At 44.9% G+C, this 18,793-nt stretch overlaps 1 protein-coding gene across 3 annotated transcripts in view; it reads right to left on the bottom strand.

Annotated features, from left to right (window-relative positions):
- The window catches only part of Drosha (drosha ribonuclease III), a 105,991-nt gene that overhangs the window by 67,515 nt on the left and 19,683 nt on the right, over positions 1–18,793 (bottom strand). For all 3 annotated transcript variants that reach the window (XM_021182952.1, XM_021182954.2, XM_021182953.2), the window contains 5 exons: positions 18,208–18,349; positions 16,209–16,363; positions 12,586–12,666; positions 4,901–4,987; positions 2,350–2,436 (listed from right to left, as the gene is read on the bottom strand). In XM_021182952.1, the coding sequence (XP_021038611.1) occupies positions 2,350–2,436; positions 4,901–4,987; positions 12,586–12,666; positions 16,209–16,363; positions 18,208–18,349 (552 nt within the window). The remainder of the gene's footprint in view (positions 1–2,349; positions 2,437–4,900; positions 4,988–12,585; positions 12,667–16,208; positions 16,364–18,207; positions 18,350–18,793) is intronic.

The following is an 18,793-nucleotide window of genomic DNA, read 5'->3' as shown; positions in this document are numbered from 1 at the left end:
CCCAGAGTACCATCAAACACTACCCTAGTATCTAGACACGAGAGGGTTCCAGGAACAGATTTCTCAATGACTAGAAGAATGGGGAAGGGAAGGAAGAGGTTAACTGAACTGGCTAGCTGGACACAGTAATTGAAACCAGAGGCCCTGTAGATGTGTTACACAGTCTTTCTGGCTTAGCAATCTGTCCATGAAACAATGTAATCACTTTTACAAACCACAGCTGTCAGAAAGAAACAAACTTTAATTCTCTCAGCAAAAGGGATAGGAAGAATATAGAAAAAAAACAGTCTTACAATGCCATCTACTGGGAAGAAATTTTAGCTGTTAGATATTCTTCCTTTCTTTTTTTAATACAGTGGTTCTTTAACTTCTGTTATAATTAACTTGAATATGGGGTTCATTTTCAATGTTCTGGATTTATTATGTCCTCAGTCCTCAGCTAAACACTGCAATATACTTAATACACTATTGTTTTTCCAACCTAATTTAACCCCTTAAACATTTAAAAATACTTGGGAGTTACAAAGTGGTACATGATTTAACCTGGTTTTAAAATACCAATACTTTACTAATACCTGTATAAGGTTCAAGCTTTCAAATGAGCCACAGGCCCTATCTTGAAAAGCAAGGATCTAGACAGAGTCCAATAGTGTGGAATAACTGTTCTAACCCTAAAGCTCCTGAGACCGATGGGAGGAGCGTGAATTCCAAACCAGCCTTAAAGCACGAGACTCCACTCCATCTCAGAAAACGAAGGTAAATGTCCCCATTTCTTCTAGACAGAGAATGACCAAGTCATCAGTGGTCAGAAAAATGGGAAACCAATCAAGTTCTTGATCACGGAAGTGAGCATGGGATTTTCTTGTGCATATGAGAATGTTATGTGATGTTGTACAATTAGTACACTTTTCCAAGCTTTACACCGTCAAAGCCACCGCCAACACTATCAGGGATCTTAAGTACCCACAAGTAGAACTACACAGCAGGATAAAATCCCCCCAGAACGCTACACACTTAGTCAAGACAGCTCTCAGTCCACTTCACTTCAAGGCCTTAAGTCTAGCTGCCAGCTAGCTCAGGTCAAGCGTCTATGTGACCATAACCTGTAGGCCCCTCCCGCTGATGGGCTCAGTCTGAGAAATGCATCAGTGATGTAGTTTAGAAACCTTTTTGTGTGAGCGTCTATCTCAAATTCAAGAGCTCGTTGATGATGGTTCTAGGTCCTATGAACTTCAGAATACTCAACTTAAAATTTTATTTCTATTATCAACATCACTCAAAAAGGGTCAGGGCTCTTTATTTTGAACTGAAGCCCAGATATGGTTACACATGCCTGTATTCTCCAATCAAGAGACTAAGGTGAGAAGATCCAGGTTTAAAGACCCTGGGCTAGGCAACAAATTTCAGGCCAGCTTGGGCTACCTCAAAAATAAAAAAAAAATAAAATAAAAATCTGCAGGATGATATAATGTAGAAGAAAAATAAGAAAGCACTGTTTTAAGTTAGTGTCAGTACCTAGAATTCCATCTACTTAATAAAGTAAAAAGTAATGACAGAAGGAAGCAAAATGGAGCAAGATTTGAGACTCAGCCTTCAGTGGAAAAGTTCTATAAGGTGACTTTCTGACTGCAGGCAAGCAACACAGTGAAACTCACTCACTAGGTTCCACAGGACACTCAGCCCAGGTAAAGTACTGCCACGTTCCTCCCAATACTGCTACAGCAATCACTGATCAACCTAAGACCAGATGGGCACTGCAATTCCTAAGGCTGCCAACTTCAAAAGGGGAGGATTCTGATGCAATCCAAAGCATCCATTTAGACTGACGCCCAGAAAACCATCCCCAATGACCAGATAACCATCCCAAGTCCTTGTGTCAGACCAAGTCTCTGACTACAGATACAGCCCTGGAGTTCAAAAGCAGAGACCCTATGCCGTCACTCTGGGCTCAGTGTCCTGAACAGGTCCTGATTCTCCTCCCTTTATTCAGAGACATCTTCAAACTTCAACTTTGAAGGACAAGAACCCCAAAATAGTTCATCACATCACCCCACAGTTTACCCTCCTTTTCAATGTTTCACACTCTCTAAATGTTACTCTAACACGTTTACTTACACCGTTTAATGCAGCCCAAACCTGTGACTCATTAGCAGGCTCACAGGCCTGCCTGAGACACAGCTGCAGCCACCCTGCAGTTCACATGGGGGAGATGCAAAATAAACGGTATGAACACATAAAGGGGATTTAGTTTGATTTGTGGAAAGATAAAGGCGGGGGGGGGGGGGGGGGGGGGGGGGGGGGGGGGGGGGGAAGGGGAGTCTGAGGAAGGAGACAAGAGCCAATACTTACATTGGTCAGAGGGGCATGTGCAAACATAGAAAATCCTTCAAAGATATACTCGTGGTCATCGTATTCTATGACTGTTGGCCTGTCAGTCTAAACATGAACAAGAACACAAAATAGGAATTGAATTAATACCATTTGCATATGCAGGAATTCACCCAGTGCCAGAAGCTCAACCCCACAGCTGATGGATCCCCACCCTCCCCAAGGAGAAGACAACCCACCAAACCCAGGCAATGCGAAAGGCGGACTTCAATGACCTAGAAACGGAATCAATGATGCTATGAGCTAAATGTCAATCTCAGCACAGCACACTCTCCTCCTCTGAGGAATTCTCTGTAGCCAATTCTTTTGATATTAAATGCCAAACGTCGAGCAAATTATAAAGACTGGCAGCCTAAAAACTACTTCTTACCTAGATACTAAACATCATCATTTCACAGATTACCTAGATGAGAACCGGGAGACGCTAAAGAGTATTTATAGACATGGTTTTCTTTTGTCAATGTAACTGTCACTTCCTATTGGAGTGACCAAATAAGACTAAATTCAGTGTAATGAGAAGATTCTGATGAACAAGGATTAATAACAGCGGTATAATCACTCCGACAGACAGGCTGTTGATTGATGTATTAAACATAGCACATACATCAACAATCTCAGTCCTGAGTATACCAAAAGATATCAAAACATAGTCATACAAATGTTGTCTAATAAAATGTAATTACAATATAATTATATGAGTTCCCCCTTCCCTGCCCTTTCGCCTAATCCCTCCCTCTTCCTATTTTACTTATTTTATTTTATTTCATGTGTATCTCTGTACACCACGTGTATGCTTGGTATCCAGAGAAGCTAGAAAAGGGAATCAGATGCCCTAGGGCTGCAGTTACAGATGGCTGTGAGCTGCCACGTGAGTGCTGGGAACCAAAAGTGGGTCTTCCCTAAACTGCTGGGTCATCTCCTCAGCCCCACACTCATACTCTGATCATGGAAACAACCCAAGGTCCGTCACCTGAATGAATGGATAAATGAAACCTTGTAATCATACAGTTCACACACACACACACACACCTGAATGAATGGATAAATGAAACCTTGTAATCATACAGTTCACACACACACACACACACACACACACACACATACCTGAATGAATGGATAAATGAAACCTTGTAATCATACAGTTTACACACACACACACACACACCTGAATGAATGGATAAATGAAACCTTGTAATCATACAGTTACACACACACACACACACACACACCTGAATGAATGGATAAATGAAACCTTGTAATCATACAGTTTACACACACACACACACACACACACACACACACACACACACAGAGTATTATCTGACCATAAATTTAAAAAAACAAAAACAAAACACTCTAAAGGCTGCAGGTTACACAGCTGTATACAGAGTAGGTAAGTGTGTAGTTCACAAGAGAAGCTGGGTTAGATAAAAGGAAGAAAGAAGAACATGGGAAGAGAGGGGAAAGAAATACTGACACATGCTACAACTCGGGCAAATCTTAAAAACCAAAACCAAAAAAAAAAAAAAAAACCTATCTAAGTAAAAGAAACAAAACAGAAAAAGCAGCTACTATACGGCCCCTAGGAAAAGTATAGGCTAGGCAAGTCCACAGACACATGCCACCTAAAGGAAATGAAGTTCCTTTTAAGATAAATATTCTAAAGTTAGACTGTGGTGGCTTTGCAAGTCTGTAATTATGTTAAACATCACGAATTCCACACTTTAAATGGGTAAAGCTGATGACACAGGAAGTCTAGCTAAATAAACTTATTGAAATATATAATTATGAATGATCTTGAAATCAAGACTTTTCAGTGCATGTAACCAAAAGTAATAAATTTCATGATGAGAGGCAATGCAACTGAACAAAACATATAGACATGTACCCTGGAACAGACTCCCTGCTTCAGGGGACTTCTAAAAGCCACCATACGTAGTACCTGAGCTACCACTGCTTAGCCTAGTCTATAAAGTATGAACTAAAGTGGGTAATATGGATAATACACAGATGTGTATAGTAAAAATTAGTTAACTATGCTCCCACTTAGAATGATGCCAGAACACAGTTCATGTGCATTCTAACCATATTGCCATGCTGTCATATTGTACAAATCTTCTGATTTGGTCCCAAGACAGTAAGCTGTCTGCTGACTTTTAAAACCTGTGGAAATGCCCTACTTCCCACGTCACCGCTCCAATGGACAGCACCATAATTAATTCACTGGCTATACATTTGGTTATTTCATGGTGCCAATACAAATAAAAAAGACATAATAAAAGGAAAGCTGAAATAAACATTAGCATGATAAAGTTAAATTCTATCAACATAATGATCTTAAAAACAAAAATGATGTAAGAACTGAATCAGAAGCTAGTGTGATGGCTCAGGCCAATAATCCCAGCACAGTGGAGATGAGGCAGGGAAATGCCGTAAGTTAGAGACCAGTCTGCAATACACAGACAGCTGTTCCAGGCCATCCCAGGCTAGACTATGATCATGAGTAACTTACTAAGAAGTTGGTAGGCGGGGAGACGGTGATCCGATAGTGGAAAAGCCGGCCAGCGTTGTTGGTCATCGGACGGCAGGGCTTGATTGCCTGGGGAGTAGGGGAAATGAAAACACTTTACAAATTGAGAATCACTTTCTTTTAAAATAGACTACACTGTCAGCTTCACATCTGACTACTGCTTTGATGTATCCTCCTTAACAGACCAGTAGGAAGAAAACACTGCCTGCTTTATTTACTCTATAGTAACTAACTGAATAAAAGAGGTAGCTGGTCACTGGTTCTCAACCTTCCCATGTGCGGTCATGAAGCAGAACCGGGCTGACCTGTGATCAGTAAGTGTGTTCAGTGAGATCAGAAGTATCCGTAGGCCTTGTGTCCCCACCAAACCCATCATCTCAGTGAATCAGTATCTGTCATCAGCTGGGTACTTGGGGACATCACTATGTACAGTGGGACCCATTACTGGTATAGTCTGGTTCTATTCAGTACAAATAGGTAAGTAAGTGACTTCAGCATCCAAGAGGGCTTTGAAGAACTCATGAAGCTTGCCATCTGGGATCCCCATTGGGCACAACTATCAGTAAAGACTGCCCTATCTATCAATCCACAAACAGCTGCACTGGGTCTCTTCATAAGGCGATGAGCCTGAAAAGGCCTCCAATGCTCCAAAGCAGATGGACTATTATTGTCAATTCTTTACTGGATCCTTAGCCCTTCCCAGGGCAATTGGGCCCTGAGGAGCCTACTTAACTCTAGAAGCAATGCTGTAAGATCCACAGCATGTTTAGCCAGTGGTGGGGTACCCTTTAAAAACAACTGTAAAACATCTGACCCCGGGGTGACCTGATGAAGGCTTTCCCAGTGTGCTCTTTGTCCTGTGGAGATAGCACTTGCGAACATGCACTGGGACGGGCCTGTCCTTCCTCACTTGTAATTGCTAAATGTGAGGAACCCAGTGCCAAGGTGCAGTCCACACACAGGAGCAGAGTAGAGGAACATTCTTACCACTTCTGTAGCCAGCCACCAGCTGTGGTATTTCTTGACCTGTGAGCTGCAGACGCACTCAGCTGGGGAAATACCTCTTTGTGGTGTCTAAGCTGAGCCAACTGTGTGTGTGGCAGCTGATACCTTAACCTTGCCCTAAGTGGTGAATAACAATGCCTTACTCTGCATAAACCCTAGAGATCTGGGGCTCCTGATCAGTCAAGCAGAGTGATGCAGTTCTGAGGGGAGCCTGACAGGCCTGAGCATACTGTTTGGTTGTGTTTGTACATAACAGATGTAGTCTGCAACTTCCCCTGAAGAGCATGCATGTGCTGCGCCGCAATAGCTGTGGCACAGTGAGTACAGCACCCACAGACCCCGGCAGGAATCACAGCGGGTGGCACTCTACGAAAGGCCAAGCGCTCAGCAGGAGTGAGTATGGGTGAGGTCTAATGATTCTGTGGGCTTCCAGGGTTCATCAGCAGATACACATCTAGATTCCCCCACAGACAACAGACAATAAATGTACACTGTCAGCAAGTTTTTCCTTAGCCTTCTTGTTCAGCGGCATCATGATACCAAGACCTTTCAGAACCAGCCACACTCCCACACAGCAGGAACTTCAGGCACAGTGTCACTTTGAAAAACAGAAGCATACTTCCCATCCAACAATAGCATCCAGACCGTCCTCCAGTGAATCACCCACCACAGAGGAGCCCAGAGAGCTCTAAAGAATCATTTTGCCACATTGTGCCTATTAGAAATTTCCACGGGCTAGTGAGATGGCTCAGTGGTTAAGAGCACCGAATGTTCTTCCAAAGGTCCTGAGTTCAAATCCCAGCAACCACATGGTGGCTCACAACCATCTGTAACAAAAATTTGATGCCCTCTTCTGGAGTGTCTGAAGACAGCTACAGTGTACACAGATATAATAAATAAATAAAATATTTTTTAAAGGGGGGGGCTGGATAGATAGCTCAGCAGTTAAGAGCACTGACTGCTCTTCTAAAGGTCCTGAGTTCAATTCCCAGCAACCACATGGTGGCTCACAACCATCTGTAACAAAAATTTGATGCCCTCTTCTGGAGTGTCTGAAGACAGCTACAGTGTACACAGATATAATAAATAAATAAAATATTTTTTAAAGGGGGGGGCTGGATAGATAGCTCAGCAGTTAAGAGCACTGACTGCTCTTCTAAAGGTCCTGAGTTCAATTCCCAGCAACCACATGGTGGCTCACAACCATGTATAATGGGATCGGATGCCCTCTTCTGGTGTGTCTGGAGACAAGAACAATGTACTCACATAGATAAAATAAATCTTAAAAAAAGAAAAATAGAAATTTCCATAGAAGAGACAGAAAGTACCCGTAGAAAGCTGACACAGGTCAAACAGCAGAACAAAGCCACCACACCAACTCTGAAGTGGTCCAAATCCCCCGACCAGAGCCGGTCACCATCACTCTCCTGATTCTCTCACAGAAATCAGGCTGATGACTCGCTTCGAAGAATCCCACCTTCATCTCCAACGATCAAGCTCAGGACTCTTGGGCAGTCCCAGCTCATCTGCACCCCTAGGAGTGAGTGGTTTCACCTTGGGTTCAGTTCCCATCATTGAGCCCAAGGTACCGCCCAGCGCTCAGGCAGTTTATCTGGGTAGCACTACCATAAAACACACCACCAAAGTGGGTCACACACAGCCCTGGGACAAATGACTGACTGACTAGAAGGGCCCCTAACATGAATCTGTTCTTGAAATCTGGGACATCGGTCCTGCTTCCCTGTACCTGAGGCAGCTAGCAGTTGTCTTTCTTTTAAGAAGGTGTAAGCTCTTTGAAATGGCTGTGCAGACGTTTCAGAAGGCTGCATTTGAGTGTGTGTGTGTGTGGGGGGGGGGGGGGAATCCAGACCTGAGTCGTATAAGACCAACCTTGCATCTGAGACAACTTAGCTCTGTTTCCAGAGAAGCTAATATATAGCAGAGTATTAAGAATAAGTAAGCTAAGGAAACGGGAACAAAGACGACATTTCCGAGCAGAGCCGACTTTCTGGCTAGCAGAGCCCCTATCACTAGTGGTAAGCGCAGTACAAATGAGCCCTGGTATCCGGCGGCCAGACAAATCCCATTTTCACTCTGAGAACTGGGCACAACTGGAAGAGCTAATACAACATACCAAGTATTTAGGACTATAGAGCAAAAAATAAGGATCGCTGGGGGAGGGGGGGTGGCACACGCCTTTAATCCGAACACTGGGGAGGCAGCAGTTGGTGCATCTCTGTGAATTCGAAGGCATCCTGGTCTACAGAGGGAGCGCTAGGACAGCCAGGGCTACACTGACAAACCCTGTCTTGAAACCACAGCAATTTTTAAATTTTTAAATTTTTTTTAAAAAGAGAGGGGAGGGGGTTCATGGATTTTAGACAACCCTTAGCATGAAATCCCCCGTGGGGCTTCTAAGTCTCAGCATATTCCCTGGCGGCTGGTGGGGCTCCCAATTAGGCTGAACACTGTCTGAAGAGTTCACTGAGGAGGCTGTGGCTCCACAGAAACCTACTATCCTATGTACAACAGAGGACGACAGTGGCAAGTCAAAGTCAGATGTGAATGCCAGCGGGCTTCCTGAAGACACAGGAAAAACTTCCCTCGCTTGCAGTGAGACATCAGAAAAAGCCAGCAAGCCAGAGCTTACCTGAGAAACAGCCATAATTCAAGGATAACTGACAGTCAACCAAGGGAGGTCTGTTATGCTAAGGTCGGGGCCCTGGAAACCTGGGACAGGGACATTTACATTCAAGTCCCCAGACTCCTCTGAACCTCCTGACTCTGTAAAGAGGGCACATCCCTCCCTGTTTGGATCACTCACCTGTATCAGGACAATGGGAGAGCCTGTCAGACAGCAGTGCCCACCATACCTCAGCCCACCCACAGTACTCAATCAATCAGCCTCCTTGCCAACAGACCTACAGTGAGAGTGATTTCACAGCATAGCCCGGTTGTATAGGTGTCTGGAAGGAAGGAGCTGTAAGAAATAACCAGCATACCCCAGCAGCCACAGGCGTCTGCAAAGGGCCAGATGGGGAAAGCACCCTGGATTAAAGAAGAACTTGTTGCTAGCACAGTTTCCGTCAAGGGTAGGTGGAAACAGCAATGGCACAGCTAGGTGATGCTGAAATCCTAAGTGTCCAACCGAAGACTGGAGGAAAGAAGTAGGTATTCCGCAGAGGAAGGACCGACAACCAGGAAATAGACAGATAATCCCCAAAGGACACACAAAGAGAAATTCACTAGGGAGGAGTACTGTACCACCAAGAGCAGTGGTGGTGTCCTCTGTCAGCCAGGACAGACAGGGACCAAGTGCCTGAAGGCAAGTTACTCCCTCAACAGTCATCCTCTCCCCAGAGCAGCACAAGCTTCATCAAGATGTTCAGACTGAAAATCCATTGGCTGGGAAAGTAATCTGGCTCCAGGGACCAAAGTGACTAAAAGTGGGGATAAGCACCTGTCTCTCCTCCCGGGGACTTCCTAAGGATATTTCCTTGACAGACAGTTCAATGAGTATTGGCCACAGTAGCCAATAACCACTGGTAGCACAGACTGCATATGCTATCCTTGCACGGGGTAAGAGTAGCCAGGATGAGGGGATGACAGCCAAGTTCGGTTTAGTAAGTCTACCTCAGATCTCCTCATTTCTCCCGCCCTTGAGTAGCTCACTGGAACTGACATAGCTTGGCATGAGACATTCCCTCACTGGTTCCTAACGGGGACGGAGAGCACCACAACAGAATGACCAGGAAAAACCTACTTAAATCAACACCACCACTCCTGTAGCCCAAGCACCAAAACCAATACTGCTTTACAAGGAAAATGGAGACCCAGGCCACAGTTCGGGCTCACAGAGGTACTGGTACCGTTGAATCCACCAGCGTAGAGCCTAAAGGACCCTGGAAGGTGATAGTGGGCTACCATGATCTCTCCGAAGCAGCAGCTCTGATGGCAGCCACTGTGCCCAGTGCTGTAGCTCAATGAGACATTAACCAAACTTCACGGCAACTCATCCAGTCGGTGTCTCCATCCCAACCAGAAAGGAGGACTGGGATTTCTCACTACATTATATCTCCAGCATAATATTCAGAGGTCCCAATTGTGCAGACATACTACAGACCAAACTGCTCCACTATCTCTGTGGTATTATGTTATTCAAGCTAGAAACCTTAATGAAGACATTATGTACTATAGAGGATCAGAGAAAAACCCTGCAAAAGTTCAAGAACCTACCACATCCCACAGTATTCACAGTATTCCAGCTATCTAGGAGCTATCAGGACATCTTCTTCAGAGTAAAAGGTAAACTATTCTAGCATCCCCTTCCTACAATGAAGAAAGGACCACAACATCTGGAAGTTCTCCAAGGGTTCATAGGGCAGCAAAACCCACACCCAAAAAGACTGCTCTGGCCATCACACAGAGGCACAAGAGGCTGCGGAATCAAGTGGGGCCCAAGAAAGATCCCTTAGCAAGTCTAGGTTAAGGACAGGCACTCCTGTCGCCATGACCCAACAATTCAGCAGATCCTGTGGCAAGGTTGGGAAAAGGTACCAAGGGAATCCATGACAAATCACACTGGCAAATCACAATGCTGGTGCTTGGACCTAGGCCTGGTCATCTTTACTAAAGAATCACATGCCTTGGGAGTGTGGGGGGGAGGGATGGAAAGGTAGGGATCTCACTATTATGGAAGGACTGGCTTTAGGACACCAGAACAGCCCATCGCCAACAATTAAGCTGAGTGGCAGAGGCAGCCATCCACCCTAAAGGTGGCACGTACAGAATCGAGCACACAACAGGAGTAAGGGGCAGACAGGCCAGCTGGCAGGTGGCCCAGACCCCTCCTGGCTCCAGCACTGTGGCAGCAGCATCCCTCCCTCCTCAGCTAACGACTGAGGATATTACCATGAAGTAGAGGGAAAGCTCAGGCCTGGCTCACAAACAACTGACTGCACTATAGTCCTTCTCTGCGTGAGGGGACATCTCTCCTGTGAATGGTTCCAGGTACTCTGAGTGGAAAAAGAAGTAGCCTCAAGGGCCCACAAGGAGAAAAGACCAAAAGATCAATCAGGAAAAGGTCTTGGGAGTGATTTGTAACTGGGCAAGTGGAGGAAGTATATCGACTTCATCATCAGCAGAGGACAGCTTCTCTGGAAGAAGCACAGGAGTCCCAGACCAAATGATAGGGCAATCGTGTCTGTCCCACCTAAACCAGAACTGCCAGGGTGGGCACTTGAGTAACATGAGCATAGTGACGAGATGGCCACCTCACACGACCGCAACGCCAACAGCACAGGCCCCACCTAACAAGACTAAAACACCAAGCTAACCTCATGCTAGTGACCATCTACTCAAGTGGCTAGCTACCGCTGGTACCATCCCTTGAGAACAATCTACCATCAGTCACAAGCTGGCTACCTAGCCCCTTTCTACCTGTACAAGAGCAAACAAGAAGAATACTGCCCACAGGCAGACAGCTGATGCACTGCCCACTTAGTCTCCCACCCAGGAAAAGCTACTACTTACTGCCCAGCTATAGAGAATGAATGTAGTCAGCCTGCAGGCTGCAGCTGCTGGTCCACAGGGTGGCTCCTAGGAGGCCATCCTCGGCTACAAAGCACCCTCTTCCAAGTCATGTGCTTCCTGAGAAAGGCTCCTCTGCAGACCAGGGGATGAGAAGGTATGAAGGCCACTCCAGCCACACAAAAGAAAATTCTGTTAGGGTGGTTTTATCAGGCCCACAGAGCAGCTGAACCACCCCCTCTACTCTGACCCCACTTCTTCTCAGATGAAGATCCCTAGCAGGAGGTCAGACCACCCTACCTGAGGCACAGGATCAGATGCCCACAGATAAAACCTTGTCAAAACTCCTTCCTACACTACCTGACCTTCAACAGTAACTAAATCATTTAAATTACCAGGCAGTCTTATAGCTTTATGAGAGCCTCAAACAAGCTTTAAACAGAAATTAAGGACTTACTGTGGAATCCTAAGATGGTAATCATGGGATTGATGAAAATAACTTACAAACTGACAGGTAGTGAGGGGGAAAAAAAAAACAAAAAAAAATCACAAGAAACTAAAGGGAGAAGTTACAAGTGACTACAGTCGGACCATGCTCTTCAGTCAAGCCTAGCGTGTCTGAGAAGCCAGGGCTGGGGCATCCAGTCACTGGGAACTCACAGTTGGTAGAGACAGACTGTGACCTGTACCACAGAGAAGATAAAGAGCTACAGTAGGTCCAAAGCAGGGTGGGTCCCCAGAAGGAGAGAAAATGTACCTCACAGCTTCGTGGGGACACTTCCCTGGGGCAATGCATACTCCCTGCCGGCGAATACCAGAAACTAAACCACCATCTGTACCACAGTGCGTACAGTTTGAAGACACTTAGTGATTGTACATATGACACACATGAGTCTTCCAAACTCTTTAGTTTCCTTGACAACACTCTGTAGTCTACTCAAAGGCCACATATTAAATATTCCTTCTCTATAATTGTCAGTATATATATATATATATATATATATATATATGTAATAGGGAACATGGAAACGGTATTTCAATGACCTTATTCCATTTAACAGAAAAAGAATAACAATGGCACGGCTACTTCTGAGTCCTTGGTGCTTCTATAGATCCTAACCCAGGCCGGTTACCTCTTCTCCGGGATAAATGCTGTGCCGGATTCCGGTGCGTCTGGCTTTTGCACTGCATTTGCAAAGCGGTCCATCGTTCATCTGTCAGGAAGGGAATGCAGGTCAGTGTTACTGAGGGAAATCCGCACGCGGCGCGAGGACGCCTCAGAGGCTCTGAAGAGGCTGTCTGATTAGAAGATTAAACAGATGTTCCAAAACCAGGAAAGCTGACAACTGTCTATAAAGCCCGATAAAAGGAAGCTATGACAGACAACCCAGGAATCTGAAGTCGTGTGTGCAGCCAAGCAGGAAACACCAGTATCAGTCAGCACACTACCTGTCCCATTGTCTCCTACCTCTCCGCAGGACTCTCTCCTCTCTCTTATTTCAGGGAAAAAAAAATAACGTTACACACAGAGACAGATGTATTTCATATTCTAAAGGTATGAAGGCTTTGAATTAGTCTGCTCTGAAGATGACCTACAGATTGAATGTCTTAAAAACTGAAGTATGTATGAAGCCGAGGGGTCGGGGGAGTGTCCAGGAGAATACACTCACACACACACACACACACACTTTTAACACAACCTCTTCCGCTGTCCACCTTGTTTCTGTCTACTCGGTAAGTAAACAGTAAGTGCCAAGCAGAGGGGAGAAATAGCAAGTGCCCGTGAACTCAAGTCACACTTCTAGAAAGAAGAACAAATGATAAACTTTTGATAAAGTGTTGAAAGAGAAAGAAACTCCATCTAAATGGACATACCACTGGAGCTGCTGTGGTTGGTTAGGCCAGGCCTAAAGAGAAGGAAACAAAGAGCTGAGCCATACAGAAAAGCACAATGGGTATTCCACACAGCATCAGACTTGGTGAGAGAAAGATGGCGGTGTGACACTTGTCATACTCAGGACACGGAACCCAACAAACAGAATGGATCATGTGTGTGAAGACCAAACGGGAGCTGCATTCAAAATCTAAAAAGCCGTCACAGGTGGAAGGACCTGAGTTCAGAACCCACGTACCAGCCAAGCGAGGTGGCAAGATGAGAGGTAGAGAGAGACAGGCAGGTCCTAGAAGCTCAAAGACCAGTTTAACTTAGCCCAAGAGGCCAAGTTCCAGGCCAGGGAGACACTCTGCTGCCGATAAAGATGGAAGGTCCCTGAGGACTCAACTAGAGCTTATGTTCTAACTCACCTCCACGTACACACAAAGGCGCATGTTTACGCGCAAGCAGACCAGTTCTGGGAGTTCATCATGTATAAATGTCTTAGAGATGAACAGTTGTCTTTTCATTCCCTAAATAATACGGAGTATCACCTACTGGCCTGGTGTTACATTGTATTAGGTATTATAAGTAATCTAGAGATTGAAAGCATAAAAGAGGTGTGTGTCACTTACACTACAATTTATTCCTAAGACTCTACACCCGGGGATTTTTGTTATCTATGCAGATCCTAGAAGCAATCTCCTTAGACACCGGAATAACAATATATTGTTACAATATATTGTACTAGGGATTTATAATTCATTGTGTTCAATTAAAATATAAATGAAAATATCTCAATAAGACTCTGGCAAGAAATAGTACAGTGAAAAACTTAAATTCTTTTTAGTCTTTTGGGAAATCTACAGCTCCAGGAGGTATAGCAGGAAAATAACATTATTTCCTAAAAAATAGTGTTAGGATATTATCTGAAGTAACAGCTGGCAAATAAGAGGCTTAATAACGTTTCATCAAAAATCCTAACATACTCCTAGTGCTAGTCACAGCTTCCAGGGGAGCAGACAGACAAACGGCCACGTTCTTGTCTCCACCAGCTTCTGTGCTCCCACATGGACCCCCTCACAAGGTTCAAGTATACTGAGGACAGGAAACCAAGCACAACACACAGAATGGTGTAAAAACAACGTAGGCCTAGCAAGGCTGAACTTCCTGACTGACAACAACCACCAGTGAAAAAGACCGGGTATGGAGGAAGGTTTCTTTTCCGGCAGACAAAAATGTTCTAAAACTTGTAGTGCTGGGATACAAATCTGAAAAATATACGGAAAACAGCCACAGATTATAAATTCCTGTGTAAATCCTATCACATGACAAGTGACTCCTTCATCTGACTGGAAAGGAAAACGCTAAGTGTGGTAGCACCTGGTTAGAATCCCCCAGCACTCAAGAAGCTGGGTCACCAGTACAAGGTCAACCTGGAGTAGCTATAAAAACATGGTCTAAGGGTCTGGAGAGATGGCTCAGCGGTTAAGAGCCATGACTGCTCTTCTGGAGGTCCTGAGTTCAATTCCCAGCAACCACAAGGTGGCTCACAACCATCTGTCATGAGAGCTGATGCCCTCTTCTGGTGTCTGAAGACAGCTACAGTGTATTCATAGAAAATAAATAAATAAATCTTAAAAACAAAAAACAAAAAGAAAAAAAAAACATGGTTTAAAATACACTGAAAACTTAACTCTAAGGCATCACAAAGTATTTTTTTTCAGTCATTTCCATTATTTTAATCCTTTTCAAAACAAAAAAACAAAAACCAAAAACAACTGGGGCTGATGAGAGGAGATGGCTCGTGGTTAAGGACCCTAGCTCCTCTCCCACATGACCTGGGTCCAATTCCCAGAGCACACAGTGTGGCTCACAGCTGTAGTTGCAGAGGATCCAATGCCCTTTTCTGGCCACCATGAGCACAAGGCATACACGTGGTACACAGAGAGACCCATACACTTAAAACAAAATAATATAATAATAATAATAAGTGTAAAAAGCTTTTAAAACAGCTGTTATCTAATAAGAATGAAAAGAAAATTCTAATTAATCCTGAATGGTATGAACTTATTCACAAACTGTAACTGGTAAATTACTGTACAGAGCAAGTCAGGACGTGTCTTACTACATGCAACAAATCACATGCATAAAAGACACGTTTTCCTATGGACTATGTATTTGTAAGATAGTAATGTGTACGGGAGGCAGAGGGAAGCGGATCTCTGAGTTTGAGGCCAGCCTGGTCTGCAGAGTGAGTTCCCGGACAGCCAGGGCTACAGAGAGCCCCGTCTGGATACCAGTGTGTTATAAAGAAGCACACCCTGTGGCTCGAGCCTGTATGTAAGCCAGCACTCAAGAGGCCGGCCGGAGCAACACACTGAGATTCTGTCTCAACAACACAGTACCGATTTACATCGGATGTTACTTCAAATAACAAAATAATCAGAAAATTTTACATGTTCCAGCTGCTATGTCATTCATTAGTTTACATGCTGAACCAAGGAGAGAATTCATAAGAACTGACAACTGTTACCAACTGAAACAACGGATACTGTACTGTTCACTACTTAGCAGCAAGACAAGCCACGCCCCCCACCCCAGGCTCTTCCCTCCTCCCGCCTTTCTGAGTCTGAACAGCATGGCTTTGCTGCTCTGAACAAGGACACAGGCGCTGTCAGTGTGACTCAGGAACAGCTGTTCTGGGCTCACACCCTGCAGCTGAACTCTGCAGCAGAAGGGAAACGGCTCTAAGAAACGACTCACAGCCCTGGGAGTAAGGTTCCATTTCAATGCCAGCCAGCATGCACCTTCTCAGCCCTGCGTCGTAAATGTGATGTGTGGGCTTGCAACTCTCATAGCAAAAGCATAAAAACCCCGCACCTGGCCCGGGTCGTTGTACCAGAGTTCATCATGAAGCCGGTCAGGGTGAGCCTTTTTGCGTTTAATCTCTGCAATGACATCGAACACCTCCGAGTCCGAGCTGCTCGAACAGGTGCTGTCGTCCTCAGTCTCACATTCAGACTCACTGGAACTCTCTGGTGGACGGTGGGAGAGAACACAGAAGGAGTTCATGGACGTAACGAAACGGCTCTGCAGAGACTTTCAGACGCCCCAAACTTCCAGTAGTACTCTGAGGGGTTACTCAACACCAAACACTGCTAAGCAATGCCATGAAAAACATACATTTCAGAGTGCTAAGTCATAACGTAGCTGGAAAAATATATACATTTTATAAAGAAAATGAGAACTAATATGGCAAGTATCAAAAGTAACACGGTAATAGTGATTTCACACTGTAAAAATGGAATTGACTCAATAAAGAGCTAGTCCCTATGAGCCAGAAAGGAGAGTGGCAATTTCACAGAACGGACACTTGCAACTGAGCCACTGGACAGAAGAGGAGGCTAACAGAAGGCTGGGAGAGAATGGGGAGGGGCCATGTAGTCCAGGCCTGGACACAGGTCAGGGGCAGACTCTGAGGGGGTAGAAACACCCTTAGTATAACCCTTCCCTCGTAACTGTAACCCCAGTACTCAAGGGGATGCAGGGGGATCAAGAGTTCAAGGCCATCCTCAACTACAGAATGAATTTAAAGCCAGGTGAAATTAAACGAGACTCCATCTCAAAAAACAAACAAAAAACAAAACAAAAACAAACAAAACAAAAAACAACAACAAAACCAGAAAAAGACAGAGTTCCTGAAAGCAACTGCATGAAGACAGACAATTATGATGCATGAAGTAAGTGACAAGAGACAAACACAACATGATTCCACTTAGGTGACGTACGTGAAGCCCTCAGATGCAGAGACAGAAAGTAATGAAGGTTGGAGTGGGAGACTTTCTGCATTTTTGCTTACTGGAAGCATTTCGGTTTTACAGGGAGAAGAGTTCTGCAAACTGGTTGCTGGCAATGCACAGGTACTTATAACAAACTAGATGTTTCCAATGGTTACAATGGCATACTTTGTGTTGTGCTTCATTACAACTTGGAAAAAAACCAAAAAATAAAACACAGAAAGTAGCAGCAGAATAACAAAATCCAGTACCATGAAATTTATCTCAGATAGACAACACTGTCAGTCACATTTTACAATGGGAAAACGGAGACAGGGACAGTCACTTAACAGGTAAGGAGAACAAGGAGGAGTCTTTAACCACTACTGCACAGTATGCGACAAAATGAATCTGGGCAAGGGAGGGCTAGACAGAAGTGGTGGCACATGGAAAGTCTCACTGTGACCACTCCCCACCTTTTGGCCAAGATCAAGTGTAATAACATCTCAGCATGGCATTATGCTAGGGGAAAAAGCACTCCTATCCGCAGACACCGTCAGCACCTTGCACCTGCAACTCTTTCTCTGAAGGACAAGCAAGAGATCAGCCATGAGGTCAAGTCTGGCCTGGGTGAGACATTAGCTCTCAGGCTAACTAGACTGCAGAATGAAAGCCTGTCTCAAAAAAACCAGAGTGGGTCAGGGGGAGACTCTCACCGTCTGATTCAAACACCAGAACTGACACTTAAAAACAGACTCTGAAGGGGAAAAAATCTATGTCAGCAGGTAGAAGCCTTCACACTAGAGTGATGCTTCCTCATCAAACAAGGAGTAGCCAGCAAGGGAAGTGTCGCCTGCCCATTTTCAAGAACTTAAGGCACAAGCCCCTGCTTTTAGAGGGATGCCGGAATACAATGCTTTCTGATTCTGAGGCTAGACAACTCTGTAAGAGACAGACAGGTTAGCCTGCCTTATAAAATAAGATCTTCTGCATTCTGGAAAGTAACTGAGTAAGAAAGACCACTGTTGGGAGTCTCCAGGCTCTTTCCCCAAAGGCTGGGGTGAAGCAGAGCTAACACAGCGGCCTCGAGCTCTCCCACTCACCTAAATCTTCATCCAGCTTTGTCTTCGGAGGCTCCCACGGAGGCCGGGCAGCTTTGGCCTTCTCTTGCCTGTTCCCCAATTCTTCCTCAAATTTGTCATACAAATCACGGAGCCTGCTTGTCCCTACGACAGTCGAGTCTCCCTTTGCAAAGTAAAGGATCAGGGTGAGAAGTCATATTCACGATCATCAAGAAAATCCCTTAACTACAAGATGCCATTTTTAAGTCTCCAATGCAGTCAATGTTTGAAAAGGAAAGCACCACACACCAGCAGCAAGTTTCGGAAGCAAACACACACTGTATGCCTGGCTCACTGAGCAGTGTGGGAACTGTTTGCATATGCCCATTACATGTGACATTAAAAAATACCGTGACCCTTGGAGCAAAAAGAAAATCTCCTCCCTTCCTCTCTCCCCAACAAGCACACCCAAGAAGCACGGGGCTTCTACACCAGGGTCTTAGAGGAGCCCTCGGCCGCTGCCCAGTCTGCTTCTACAGTGAAAATCAGTTTGGCCAGACTGGTTGACCTAATGACCGCAAAATGTAAAAAAAAAGCAGACCTCTCATACTTTCTTTTTTTTTTTTTT

This window comes from Mus caroli, chromosome 15 (assembly GCF_900094665.2).
Source record: "Mus caroli chromosome 15, CAROLI_EIJ_v1.1, whole genome shotgun sequence".
Classification (NCBI taxonomy): Eukaryota; Metazoa; Chordata; class Mammalia; order Rodentia; family Muridae; genus Mus; species Mus caroli.
The sequence above is the reverse complement of the archived record's forward strand: the minus strand, read 5'-3'. Positions and strand labels throughout refer to the sequence as shown.